Here is a 15013-nt window from a genome sequence, read left to right on the forward strand (position 1 = left end):
GTGCAGCACAACATGCCTACTGTCCCCTACAGTATACACCAAAAACTAAGGGCATTAAAAGTGAAAGTAATATCTCGACCGCACGTAGTTATTTCACTGTGACATCAGCCACGCGCTGCGTTCAGGTACAGCACGCAAAACACATCCGCCACATTAGAACCCGATTTGTTACGTAGTTACAGAAATATATAATAAATAATGTATAATAATATGTACTATATATACACACATATATATATACAGTGGGGCAAAAAAGTATTTAGTCAACCACCAATTGTGCAAGTTCTCCTGCTTGAAAAGATTAGAGAGGCCTGTAATATTCAACGTGGGTAAACCTCAACCATGAGAGACAGAATGTGTAAAAAAAAAAATTTTTTTTTAAAAAAACAGAAAATCACATTGTTTGATTTTTAAAGAATTTATTTCCAAATTAGAGTGGAAAATAAGTATTTAGTCACCTACAAACAAGCAAGATTTCTGGCTGTCAAAGAGGTCTAACTTCTTCTAACGAGGTCTAACGAGGCTCCACTCGTTACCTGTATTAATGGCACCTGTTTTAACTCATTTTCGGTATAAAAGACGTCTGTCCACAACCTCAGTCAGTCACACTCCAAACTCCACTATGGCCAAGACCAAAGAGCTGTCGAAGGACACCAGAGACAAAATTGTAGACCTGCACCAGGCTGGGAAGACTGAATCTGCAATAGGTAAAACGCTTGAGTTAAAGAAATCAACTGTGGGAGCAATTATTAGAAAATGGAAGACATACAAGATCACTGATGATCTCCCTTGATCTGGGGCTCCATGCAAGATCTCACCCCGTGGTGTCAAAATGAAAACAAGAACGGTGAGCAAAAATCCCAGAACCACACGGAGGGACCTAATGAATGACCTACAGAGAGCTGGGACCACAGTAACAAAGGCTACTATCAGTAACACAATGCGCCGCCAGGGGCTCAAATCCTGCACTGCCGGACGTGTCCCCCTGGTGAAGCCAGTACACGTCCAGGCCCGTCTGCGGTTTACTAGAGAGCATTTGGATGATCCAGAAGAGGACTGGGAGAATGTGTTTTGGTCAGCTGAAACCAAAATAGAACTTTTTGGTAGAAACATAGGTTATCGTGTTTGGAGGAGAAAGAATACTGAATTGCATCCGAAGAACACCATAACCACTATGAAGCATGGGGGTGGAAACATCATGCTTTGGGGCTGTTTTTCTGTAAAGGGACCAGGACGACTGATCTCCGTAAAGGAAAGAATGAATGGGGCCATGTATCGAGAGATTTTGAGTGAAAATCTCCTTCCATCAGCAAGGGCATTGAAGATGAGACGTGGCTGCTGGGTCTTTCAGCATGACAATGATCCCAAACACCCAGCCAGGGCAACAAAGGAGTGTCTTTGTAAGAAGCATTTCAAGGTCCTGGAGTGGCCTAGCCAGTCTCCAGATCTCAACCCCATAGAAAATCTGAGGAGGGAGTTGAAAGTCCGTGTTGCCCAACAACAGCCCCAAAAATCACTGCTCTAGAGGGGATCTGCATGGAGGAATGGGCCAAAATGCCAGCAACAGTGTGTGAAAAGCTTGTGACGAGTTACAAAAAACGTTTGGCCTCCGTTATTGCCAACAAAGGGTACATAACAAAGGATTGAGATGAACTTTTGGTATTGACCAAATACTTATTTTTCACCATGATTTGCAAATAAATTATTTAAAAATTAAACAATGTGATTTTCTGTTTTTTTTTTCACATTTTGTCTTTCATGGTTGAGGTTTACCCATGTTGACAATTACAGGCCTCTCTAATATTTTCAAGTGGGAGAACTTACACAATTAGTGGTTGACTAAATACTTATTTGCTCCACTGTAACATATATAGATAATATATACAATAATATTCCTTATTCTTTGTGCTCCCAAACATTTTTTAGATTTATTTGCAATAACAGACAAATAAAAATACAACTTTAATTAAAAAAATCAATTGTTTTTCTTCTCCAAAAAAGCCTTTTTTTCCTTTACTAGTTAAAAAAAAAAAAAAAAATTCTAATGTGCTGTGCGCTAATGTGTGTTTGTGTCATAGTATTGCCTTGATTTGTCTTCTTATCCAACTTCCACAACAACCTAGCGACCGTTCACTTTAACCGCAACCAATTACACCTTGAAATGCGCATTTGTATTCCCTTTCCACACATGTCCAACTCTATTTTTGAGCAGGGCGACCATCTGTCCGCTCGGAGGCAGCCGGTCCTCCGCTAACGCCAGGACCGCCGGGCTAACTGGCTAATTGCCCTCGGCGCCCCCTGCTCCGGCGCCATCTTCCCGAATCGATTTGGGCCGCTCACAGTTTTTTTTCCCTTGCCCTCTCTACTTCAGCTCCACTCCGACTCGGACCGCGAAGATGGCAGCGTGCGCTACGTGCTGACGGGCGATGGCGCCGGCACGCTGTTCAAGATCGACGAAAAGTCGGGCGATATCCACGCCACCAAGCGTCTGGACCGTGAGGAGAAGGCCTACTACGTGCTGCACGCCAAAGCCGTCAACCGCTTCACCGGCGAGGCGTTGGAGGGCGAGTCCGATTTTATCATTAAAATCCACGACATCAACGACAACGAGCCACGCTTCACCAAAGACCCCTACATCGCCAGGGTGCCCGAGATGGCCGACATAGGTATATACGAGGGGGGGGAATATGTGTTTCGATAGACAAAATGTTTGACGGAATGCTTTTTTTTCCTGTTGGGGCACAGGTACTCCTGTCATCCAGGTGACGGCGCTAGACGCCGATGACGCCACCTATGGGAATAGCGCAAAGGTGGTCTACAGTATCCTGGAGGGGCAGCCCTACTTCTCTGTGGACCCTGAAACTGGTCAGTGTCTTGAAGAGGCATTAATACTCATTGGCTGCCATTGACAGCGCCAGATGTCCAATAATTTTGACTAGAAGGGCGTGAATGAATGAACATTCCCAGTGAAAATGGATTGGACGTCTTGAGCTGTCAATGCCACTGAAATGTGACCATCCACACGAACTCCTCATATTTTAAATGAATCATGTCTGTCAATGGCAGACAATAAGTTAAATACTTTGGGGGAAAAATATTAAAGTGATATTGCCGGCCATATTTCTGGTTTTATTATATTAGTTTTATGAACAGTTTATAAAATTATAATTGTATCATTTAAAATATTTTAGGCATGGGAACCTCTGGGTACCTCAGGATATGATACGATGATCTCAAGTAATCAAATAACTCGAGTAATTCGATTAGAAAAAAACTTCGAATCAAATTTTGCTGCTTTGAGTACTCGTTTAATTAGAGTATTGTTGTAATGGTTTTGAAAGTGTTTGCACTGTTTTATTGATTTAGGTGGATATACTGCCCTCTAATGGCAACTGTGAATATGACATAACTCATTTAACATGGCAGAATTCAGATGCTCCCCGTTAAGACCAATATAAGGGAAGATTTTTTTTTTTTTTTTACATACATTCGTAATTTAATTTGTTGGTATATTTAGCTGTATTTCATTAAGTGTCATCCGACAAATTATGTCACTAACTCCATTTATGTCCAGCTCGGATTTTTTACATCCATTAAAAAGTGAGATCATTTGCCTGATGACACAAAATGACATCTGTCATAAGCATTCATTCATGCTCATGGCAGTGCCATGTCATAATTATGATGGTCTTAAGACAGTCTTACGGCACCACTGTCAAATAAAGTGTTACTACACGTCATAACTAGCAATTAATGAAACAACTGGAACAGTAACTGAAGAAATAATTAGCACGGAACATTAATTTTGATTGCTATTTACATTTGTAGTACTTCAACGCATGCTAGGACGCATGTTGGACGGCAGTGTTGACATCAGAGGTTGACTGTCTCCCCCAAGGGAGCAGTGATGGCTAAATGAAGCTTCTTGAAGCAATGAAGCTTTGCAGCCAGTTGGTTCAAAACATCATGGTGGTTCATTTGGTCTTATGACGCTTATGTCTTATGCTGCTGCTGTCAAATAAGGTGTTACTGGTTAATATCTTTTGGTGTAACTATCCTATAATACAGTGAAGACAGCTGCGGCTTATAGTCACGTGCGGCCTATCACTGAAGAAATGCCGTTTTCGTGTCAAATTTGGTGGGTGGCGGCCTATTCATACTGCAAATATTTTTTGGCGTGTCGATAATTTAAATTAGAGCTGAAACGAATACTCGAGCAACTCGAGTAACTCGAGTTTAAAAACTGATCCGAGTAATTTTATTCACCTCGAGGGAATCGTTTAATTTTGCCAGCTCTAAGCATCACTGACGTCACGTGCGTAGAGGAAGAAGCAATAAAAAAAAATACCTTACTGCAGCCGAAAGCCGTTACAAACTGCGCCGACGTTGCTAAAAACCACGCCCGCATGTTGCTACGGTGGTAGCATGTAGCGTCTGATGCGTGTCATAGATATCACATGTACGTAGAACTAGATGAAAAATGACCGACTCGGCGGTGTTAATAAAACAGCCGCCATCTTAAAGCAGTACACTTCTCAGCGCTCATAAATAACATTAACGTTACTGTCATTTGCTCACGTAACGTTATCCCTGCGGAGGGCTAGGCATTATGACCACTGTCGATGCGTGGCTAACTCTTACATACAGGCTTCATTTAATCTGTGAAAACAGCGATGTAGAGTGATTAGGGTGTAAAATAAAAACTTAATAATGCTAACTGTCAATTTTAGCTCAATAGTCATTGCTGGAAAAAAACACCAAGTAGCACTGGTGCCTAATGTACAGCACAGCATTTATTTTGAACACTGCAAAAACTCAAAATCCTATCAGGACTTACAGTTTAGACTAACTTAAAACTTAACTAGAACTGATAGCTTGACACAAGTGGAACATCAATTGATACACGTGGGAAAAACACCGAACTTTTAGGTGATGTGTGTTATCAAGCGTAATGACATTTTTAGGTAAAACTTTTTGTAAAATCTAAAAGTTTTTGAGTGAAAGCAGTGAATTATTATTTTTTTTTTTTAGTCACATTTGAGATTGTTGGCTCTTTTCAACAATGTACATCGAAAATAAAGACATCGATTGACTACAAAATGGTTCAAAATTAGATGAAATGTCTTGTTTTGTCATCTATATTTATAATTGCTCTTTACCTAAAAAAAAAATGTTTTATCCGATTACTCGATTAATCGATAGAATTTTCAGTCGATTACTCGATTACTAAAATATTCGATAGCTGCAGCCCTAATTTAAATTGTTGTAATTCAAATTATTTTTTCTTGCATACTTAACCACTACAAATAGCAAAAATGACTAATTCTAATAATAACACTAGCAATAACAAAAAGAAAGAAACCAAATGTAGGTTAAACAAACAAAAAAAAGTAGGTTACATGGTTCCTGATGTTGAACCAAAATGGCGGCACGTGTCCAGCAGCTGCTGGCTGGGGAAGGCGGTGCAGGCTTGGGGGCGCTTTGGGGGGTTAGCGGAGGTCACATTGGGGATTTGGAGCGCACACACACACATACACAAGACTAAAAGGTAGCAGCTTGCTACTTTTAATCACAAATGTGCGCTTTGGACGCTGGCCTGACGTTCCAACAAAAGGCATAAAAAAAAAAAAATTGAAGAAGCAGCCATTTGCAGATTAGCGGCTGGATTAGCGTTAATATGTCGGACGCCACATGTGGCGAGTAAGCCGACATGAGCCACACACACATGAATGCACACGGCGCGTTAGCGTGAGGATTACTTTGTACAAAATGGCCGCTTTTCACATTAAAAAGTTTGAGTAATATGTAGTAAATGATGTGAGAAATTTCAAAAAGACATTGATTGTGGGGACCTGAAAATGTTTCACACTTGATTTGTGGGTTACTCAATTAATATTTGAAAATACGCATTCGTAAATGCGCCTGTTCACACATTTGGACGTGATTTTCTAAAAATAAGTACGTTGAAATATGAACTTTAACATGTTGTACAACAAAAACAACTGTTTTTCCACAGGTGAAGGCAACCCACTGATTAAAATAAGAAGAATATACTTTATTTTTATCACCCAACCCTAACAAAAACAACAACAAAAATAATAGGGAGCAGGATTTTGTGGAACGTCGGAGCTCGGTGTCCCCCGCGGCGCCCGCCATCGACGGCGGCTTCATAAAGCGTCATCGTAAAGATAATGAACTTCCTTCCCGGCGCATCAAACATCCCCGGCGCGCACCTCAAAATAGTCGCCCCGAATTAACGACGTTTCAGCCGGGAGATTTATGCGCCGCGTAATGAAGTCGGTGCTGGCTAGCTTTAATTCGTGGGTCGTCTCTGAGTGATCGATGCGCCTCGTTATGCGGATCATTTGCACAAATTAAGAGCTCTCTTCTTTAACTCATTGGCTGCCATTGACAGTGGTCGATGTTCATACCATTTTGACTGGAAGAGGCGAATGAATAAATTGAAATGAATTGGACGTCTATTGCCGTCAATGGCAGTGAATGACTGAATAACCAACAAATTGAGGTCCTGCTCAAAATTGGAGATGCAAGTACCATTTACTTTAAATGTACGACTATTTTCTCAATAATCAGTTACATTCTGTTTTTCTTGTGTTACACATTTTCAGGTCCCCATAAGTCATGTTCAGTAATTTTCACCACACTATGAGCCGACACGCGCCAAATTTGACATGAAAACGGCATTTGTTCATAGATAAGCCGCACTGGACTATAAGCTGCAGCTGTCCTCACTGCATTATGGGATATTTAGACCCAATGATATCAACTGGTAACACATTATTTGACAGCGGCATCATAATACTGTCATAAAACCAAATGAACCACCATGAAGCTTTGCAGCCAATTGGTTCAATTTGGCCATCACTGCTCCCTTGGGGAAGACGGTCAACCTCTGCTGCCACCGGCTGTCGACACTGTTGTCGTCCAACATGCCTCCTAGCATGCATTGCAACGCTACAGATGTAAATAACAATCAAAATTCATGTTCTGTGCTAATTATTTCTTCAGTTACTGTTCCAGTTGTTTCATTATTGCCACTTATGGTATTTGGTAACACTTTATTTGACATTGGTGTCATAAGATTGTCATAAGAGAATCATAATTATGATGTAAAAAATCCGAGCTGGACATAAATGGGAGTTAGTGACGTAACTGCCGGATGACACTTCATGAAATATGTTATAAGCACTCAGTAATGCCCATGATTGTGTCATGTCATGATTATGACAGTCTTATGACGAAGTGTTAAGTAAGTTTAAAATTGAGCACTTTCATTAACTTTTGAACTCATTGGCTGCCATTGACAGCGGTCGATGTTCATTCCATTTTGACCGGGAGAGGCGAATGAATAAATTAAAATGAAAATGGACGTCTATCGCTGTCAGTGGCAAGTTGAGGTACTGCTCAAAATCCGAGACGCAAGTACCACTTACTTTAAATGTACTACTATTTTCTCAGTAATCAGTTACATGCTGTTTTCCTAGAGTTACACATTTTCAGGTCCCCACAAGTCATGTACAGTAATTTTCGGACTATAAGGTGCATCAGACTATAAGCCACCACCCACCAAATTTGCATAGATAAGCCACCCTGGACTATAAGCCATAGCTGTCCTAATTGTATTATAGGATATTTACACCCAAAGATATTAACCGGTAACACATTATTTGACAGCGGCATCATACGACTGTCATAAGACCAAATGAATTCCCATGATTGCCACCATTCATTGCTTGAAGAAGTTTCATTTGGCCATCACTGCTCCCTTGGGGGAGACAGTCAACCTCTACTGCCACCTGCTATCAACACTGTTGTCGTCCAACATGCCTCCTAGCATGCATTGCAGCGCTACAGATGTAAATAACAATCAAATTTCATTTTATGTGCTAATTATTTCTTCAGCTATTGTTCCATATGTAGGGCTCCAGCTATCGGATTATTTTAGTAGTCGATTAATCGATGAACTAGTTAGTTTGAATAATCGAGTACAAACTGAGCCTCAAACGGTATAAAAAATAAATAAATAAGGATCTATGTACAACTAAGTACAATAGCGAACTAAAATAGCAAAAGTCCACTAGCTTAAATGCTATAAAACGCTAACGCTTTTTTTTTTTTTTCAATGCTCTTAACAAATGGTTCAGACACATATTTCCACAAAAAAAAAAAACATATTCCCACAAAAAAAAAAACGGCTAAATATACCCAAAAACTAAATTATAAATGCATTACAAAAAAAAGTGCTGCAATGATTAATTTGATTATTCGATTAAAAAAAAATTTCAAATTAATTATATTGCTTCGAGTCTTCGTTTAATTTAAGTGGCGTTGTAGTGGTTTATTTTGAAAGTGTTTGCATTTAGTTTTATTGATTAGGGTGGATACACTGCCCTCTGGTCTGCTTCATTTCACATGGCTGAATCCAGCTGCTCCCTGTTAAGACCAATGTAAGCTAAGTTTTTGTTTGAGCTTGTTTTTTTAATCCATTCGTATTTCGTTTATAGATTTTACATTTTTTTGTGGGAATATTTGTTTGAACCTTTTATTAAGAACATTGTTTAAAAAAAAAAAAAAAAAAAAACACGTTAGCATTTTATAGCATTTAAGCTAGCGGACTTTTGCCATGTAAGTTAGCCAATTGTTCTTTTGTTGTACATAGATCCTCTTTTTAAAAAAAAAAAATTATACCGTTTGAGGCTGAGCTCAGGTATTTTAATTTTTCATGTTACTTATCCGATTATTCAAACTAACTAGTTCATCGATTAATCGACTACTAAAATAATCGATAGCTACAGCCCTAAAAAACATTAGCTCAAACAACATCTTGGCTTATGTTGGTCTTAACATGGAGCTGCTGGATTCAGCCATGTGAAATGAGGCTGACTAGAGGGCAGTGTATCCACCCAAATCAATAAAACTAAACGCAAACACTTTCAAAATAAACCATTACAAGGCCACCTTAATTAAACGAATACTCGAAGCAGCAAAATTTAATTAAGATTATAAATAACAAATATACAAATAAGATTAATCGTTGCCGCACTATCCAGTTGTTTCATTAATTGCTAGTTAGGGTATTTGCTGAAACTTTATTTGACAGTGGCGCCATAAGACTGCTATAAGAGAATCATAATTATGACATGACACTGTCATGAGCATTAATGAATGCTTATAACAGATGTCATTTAGTAGTTTTATGGACGTAAAAGATCCGAGCTGTACATGAATGGAGTTAGTGACATAATTTGCCCGATGACACTTCATGACATCTGTCATAAGTAGTGATGCACGATAATACATTTTTCAACCGATACCGATAACCGATAATTTCCTCCTCATTCCAACCGATAACCGATAATGTCAAGCCGATAATTCTATTAAAAGATTTGTGTAAAATTTTTAAAGTATACACAAAAGAAAATACTACTGTGCAAAAATATAATTTATTGCTCTTTTTTTCAACATAAAATATGAACAAGTCGTCAATTCAAACATCTAAATAATGACAGATTGTCTGACATTGTGTAATGGTAAACTTTTGGCAACAATTACTTACAGAGTAAATACCTAAGTTGCACAAAAAGGCCTTTAAAAGTAAGCCATTCCTAACATATATAACATTAATACACTGCAAAACACACCTCCTTAAAACTAGTCAGTTTTAAGTGTAAATCTATTGGCAATAAGTGAAATTATCTGCCATCGCTTCAAGTGTATTTCTCTCAGATTTCTTGGAAGAAAAATAGCTAGCTGAAAATAATCTTAACAGCCTTGTTTTAAGCAATACATTATTATACTTAATCTTAAAAATAAACACAAACTTGGAAGAAGGAAAGATTTTGAATAATATTTGTGGCTACAGAATGTTGATTTAAGAATTTGATTATCTACTGTGACTGTAATTGATCAGAAATAAGTTAAATAATTTGAAAATTGATTGCTAATGTTATATGCTTTGTTGCACACTGTGAAAACGATTTACTCAAAAGAGCGAGATGTCATGTACCCATTCTGCAGCGCTTTGTTTACATTTGCGGCTTTCACGACATTTGCTTTACAGCAGCTAAACTGATACACGGCAGTACTATTTGGACGGAGTTGGAGCTCGCAACCGCGTGCGTGTTGTTTTGTGCCTGAGTTTTGTTAAGCCGAAAATAAAGGCAGTGCTACAAAGTCATCTGACCGCTCGTCATTTTACATACTGAATGCATTATTGATTATTATTATTTAGGGCTGTCAAAATTATCGCGTTAACGCGCGGTAATTAATTTTTTAAATTAATCACGTTAAAATATTTAACGCAATTAACGCACATGTCCCGCTCAGACAGTATTCTGCCTTTTGGTAAGTTTTACAGCAGGCTTTTTGTGCTGTCTAACAGCAAAATCTTGTGGTCGCTTTGCGACATGGTTTTTTTTTTTCTTGCCAGTTCAATATGGCTGCACAACATCTCGGGCTGACGCCTACGTTGTAATGTTGTGCTTATATGATCCTTGGACAAGATTTGTCCGTAAGTATGGTTGTTGTAAAGAATGTACATATTATGTTAGTAAGCGAAATGTTCTATTTTTTGTATGAGACGCTTTTTGTTTATGTTTAGTGAACTTGTATAGCGTGCTAAGCTAACGTTGTTGCTAATGCAATGCTTGTGTACTTTTTTTTGTTGTAGTTTTACGACGGTCTAAAGAGGACAATGGTTTGAGGCTATTTTATTAATAAATCAGATGAAAAAGGGAGAAGTCTGATTATTAAGGCGTCGTTTACTAGCTGTCTAGCTTTGGAAAAAGTAGACGCTTCGGAGTGAGGACAGCATAGACAGATTTAAATGACAGTAGAGTGAAATGCCCACTACAGTCCTTATGTACCGTATGTTGAATGTACAGTGGGGAGAACAAGTATTTGATACACTGCCAATGGGTTTTCCCATTGGCAGTGTATCAAATACTTGTTCTCCCCACTGTATATATCCATCTTGTGTCTTATCTTTCCATTCCAACAATTTATTTTACAGAATATATATATAATTTACAGAAAAATATGGCATATTTTATAGATGGTTTGAATTGCGATTAATTGCAATTAATTACGATTCATTCATTTTTAAGCTGTAATTAACTCGATTAAAAATTTTAAATCGTTTGACAGCCCTACTATTATTGCATTATTGCTGACTTCGTTTTCTCCTATCATCTAACCACTGTGCCGTCATGATAAGCTTGCTTACTGGACATCACTTTTTAATGAAGAATGGTGGTCGTATAAACTGCATTATTTTATTATCCAGGGCTTTGGTTCCCGGGTCATTTAGGTAAAAAAAAAAAAAAAAAAAAACCTGTCTTGTCTCGGCGGTGGCGGCAGCTACGTTCGTACCGGATAATCCGCCCGCCCTGGCCGGTTCACCGCGGCGTATTCGGGTCCTGGCTCTGCTCGCACGCCGTGGGGGAACGCTCGAGAAACCGGGGTGTTCGCCGGAGGTCCCGAAGCCGGGGAACCGGGCTCGGCCAGAGCAGCGGGCTCCGTCGGAAGACTGCTACTTGCCTACTATCGGTTTCCAGTCGGGCCAGTATTTAGCCTTAGATGCGAATTTACCACCCGATTTGGGCTGCATTCCCAAAGAGCCTGACTCTGTATTGTCACAAGCCCCGTAGTTTAGCTTGTGTTTACAATAGCCTTAGCATTCCCGCTAGCAGCAGCCTCGTATTCGTTCCCAAAATCTTTGTGATGCAGTTTTAAATGGCTGCTGGGTTAGAGGTTTTGAATGAGGACGCTTTCTTTCGGCCTCGTGGAACTTCTACAGTACGTTTCGCAGATGGCGAGAGCGTCGTTTTTTTTAGTAACAGCCGCCATAATTTTCAACTACTTCTTGTCGTGTAACTCCGCCTCCTCAAACCCTCCTCCCTCAGGGGCTTCAGAGAGGGGAGGGCTTGAGGAGGCGGCGTGCTGAATTCTTCGGTTGCGCACATTTGGAGGCTAAATCAAGTATATAATTATCGGATTGCATCATCGGTTGAATTTTTTTATTATCTGGATTATCTGTGTGACGTCATAATTGCCATTATCGGCCGATAATTATCGGTGACCGATATTATCGTGTATCTTTAGTCATAAGCATTTAGTAATGCCCATGATAGTGTCATGTCATAATCATGACAGTCTTATGGCGATGTGTTACCCATTAACCCACATAAGCCGCAGGATTCAAAATGAGGGGGAAAAAGCAGCGGTTTATAGTCCGAAAATTACGGTAAGTTAAAATTGAGCACTTTCAATGATGAAATTTTCTATCATTCATTTAATTTTTAACTAATTGACTGCCTTTGATGGCTCTAGACGTCTAGCGCTGTGAAAAAGTGAACTATTCAACAGTTTAACAAAAAGAACTATCCGACGGCACGGATGAAAAATGAACACTCCTGCTCTTTTTTCATGTTGAGTTGTGTAAGTGCGAATTTAATTTCCCTTTGAGGGATTCAAATTAGTCCGATAAATCAAAAGTAGATTAAAAAAAAAAAAAAACTGGCGACTGGCAGACGCTGAAGTGCATTCTGGGGACTTTTTTTGCATTTTTCAAAGACCAATAGAACTTCATAGATGAAATGGTCATAATGAAATTGAAACTAGCCTTTTAAATCAAAACACGCGCATAATTAATTTGATCATGAATATTTTTTTTATTTGCTTCAGGCATGATCAAGACGGCGCTGCCGGGTATGGATCGCGAGGTAAAGGATAAGTACCAAGTGGTGATCCAGGGTAAGGACATGGCCGGGCAGATGGGGGGGTTGTCCGGAACAACCACGGTTAGCATCACGCTCGCAGACGTCAACGATAATCCGCCACGTTTCACCAAAAGTGAGTCGCAAAATTACAATGAGGTGACAATATGTCACTCTTGGTTGGAATGTGATAAAGTTTGAATTGTTGTTTTTGTCTTTTAGCGCTTTACGAATTTAAAGTGCCCGAGTCGGTAGTGCCGGGCTCGCCGGTGGGCACAGTCCGCGCGGTGGACAATGATATCGGCGAGAATGCGGAAATGGATTACAGGATTATCGGGAGTGACGGGCCAGGGATGTTTGACATCGCCGTCGATCGCAGCACGCAGGACGGCATCCTCGTGCTCAAGAAGGTAAATGGTCATCGCGCTCTGAAGGAATTTTCTAGCCAGATTGCCGGAATCACACCAGCCGAACCGTCGTAACCGTGCTAGCGCAATTCCAATGACCCAGGCCGGTGGAATCCCGACAACCCAGCCAAAAGGCCAAACTCCGCGCGTTCACTTTAGTTTTAACCCCTTGTACTCACTCCATTTTAATAGCTGGAAAAACACTTCGAAACACAAGTTCACAATATATAAGTCGCCAGCAATCATACAGCAAGGAGAGACCCAGGCGAGGAGGCAAACTGGATCCAGGGTCACCATATCAAGTCAACAAAAGATTCCCAAGGAAAATGACCACGATTAGTTAAACTTTGAGCCTTTTAAACATTCTGGTGAGGCGGGCTGTAGTCAGGAAGAAGGGTGTGTTTGGGGATTGTTTAGGATTATTCTCTGTGTGGATTGGGCAGGAGGGTTACTGTTGTCAGGGCAACAAGACTTGAGGATTTTGCCACCTCAGCCCCAAGTGAGTGCTGAGTGTCAACTTCTCAGTCGCGGGTTCCTCATTATCAGATGTTCTTTGTAGCAAGACAAGATGTCCCGCCATTTGTTCTGGACCAGTTGTATTTAGTTCATTTTTTTCTCCACTTATAGATTTGTAAAAATCCAACTAATTTGTTCTGGACTGTCCAGAAGAGCTGATTGCGGGATTTGGTTTTGCAGACGTGGGCTTGTAGATGTCTTGCCTATCAAATGTTTGCCAGCGTCCATCTTGCTCAGTCAGCTGCATGAAGCATGCGTTGGGCTTCCGTGGTCAGAGAGCTTCCTGTATCTGTTCTGCCCTTATCTGCCCGTTGTCTTGGCGCTGCAAATTCTAATCATTTCAGGTCCAACTTTTCATGATATCAAACATATTGTTTGTTTTTCTTAAACTATGATACAAGTTCTATTTAGTTTATATTGGGTGTGTTAGAGTAATACGTTTGTATTACTTTTATATTTTGTATGACTACTGTTTGTAGTCAAACAGTAAATACGAGAAAAGATACTATTCCCTTCAGCCCGAAAGAAATAAAAATGGCTGACACAGTGAACCCTGAATTTTCATGTAAAAGTGCTCCAAAAGTAGTTTTTACGAATGTTCAAGCCCCAAAAAACGTCACAGCCAAAAAATGTTTCTACTTCAAAAAACTTCAAATAGATTGGATGTCTACCAGTGATGAACACATTTCAATTCACAACAGAAGGATGATTGGATGTCCATCATCGTCAATGGCACTGATGGAGCTCAACAATTAGGGCACTGTGTCTATGGCACAAAATGGACGAAAGAGCAGCGTGCCATAATTGCCCTGTGTTGCCATGGCGACACGGCGGGCAGAGCTCTCGTCCCTAAACCTCAAGCTGCTAATTAAACTAGCCGGTCAAGTGGGAACGCGTCCCATCTGGGCTTTAATAGGCGGCCAATGAAGGAGCCGCGTGTGGTTACCTCCACCAGGGAGCGTGTGTTTACATCTGTTTGTCAGATGGTGCTTGCAAAAAAAGGAGTTCATTCTTCCCTTTTAGGGAAGGAGGTCACGCTGTCGGAGGATAAAAGAGGTTTATGAAAAAGGATTTCGTCATTTCCATTTTATCAGTCCAATTAAATAGTTGGATTCTGTGGTTATTTATGGAGGTAGATTTGAGTCTTTATTATTCAATCAAAAAAAAAAGTTGCTTCAATCAAAATATATATTTTCAATCGAAGGAACAGTCACTTCAATTTTTAAAAAAAAATGTGTTTGAATCCAAAAATAAATTTTAAACTCAAAAAAAATATATATGAAAACTAGAGATGTCCCGATCGATCGAGTCCGATCACGTCATTTTCAAAGTATCGAAATCGGCAAAAATATA

At 39.8% G+C, this 15013-nt stretch overlaps 1 protein-coding gene across 1 annotated transcript in view; it reads left to right on the forward strand.

Annotated features, from left to right (window-relative positions):
* Window positions 1-15013, forward strand: part of LOC130908489 (cadherin-6-like) — a 220023-nt gene that overhangs the window by 177063 nt on the left and 27947 nt on the right. Inside the window, exons 4-7 of the mRNA XM_057823949.1 lie at window positions 2372-2666; window positions 2746-2865; window positions 12706-12873; window positions 12960-13147. Coding sequence (XP_057679932.1) covers window positions 2372-2666; window positions 2746-2865; window positions 12706-12873; window positions 12960-13147 — 771 coding nt within the window. The remainder of the gene's footprint in view (window positions 1-2371; window positions 2667-2745; window positions 2866-12705; window positions 12874-12959; window positions 13148-15013) is intronic.

This window comes from Corythoichthys intestinalis, chromosome 20, assembly GCF_030265065.1.
Source record: "Corythoichthys intestinalis isolate RoL2023-P3 chromosome 20, ASM3026506v1, whole genome shotgun sequence".
NCBI lineage: Eukaryota > Metazoa > Chordata > Actinopteri > Syngnathiformes > Syngnathidae > Corythoichthys > Corythoichthys intestinalis.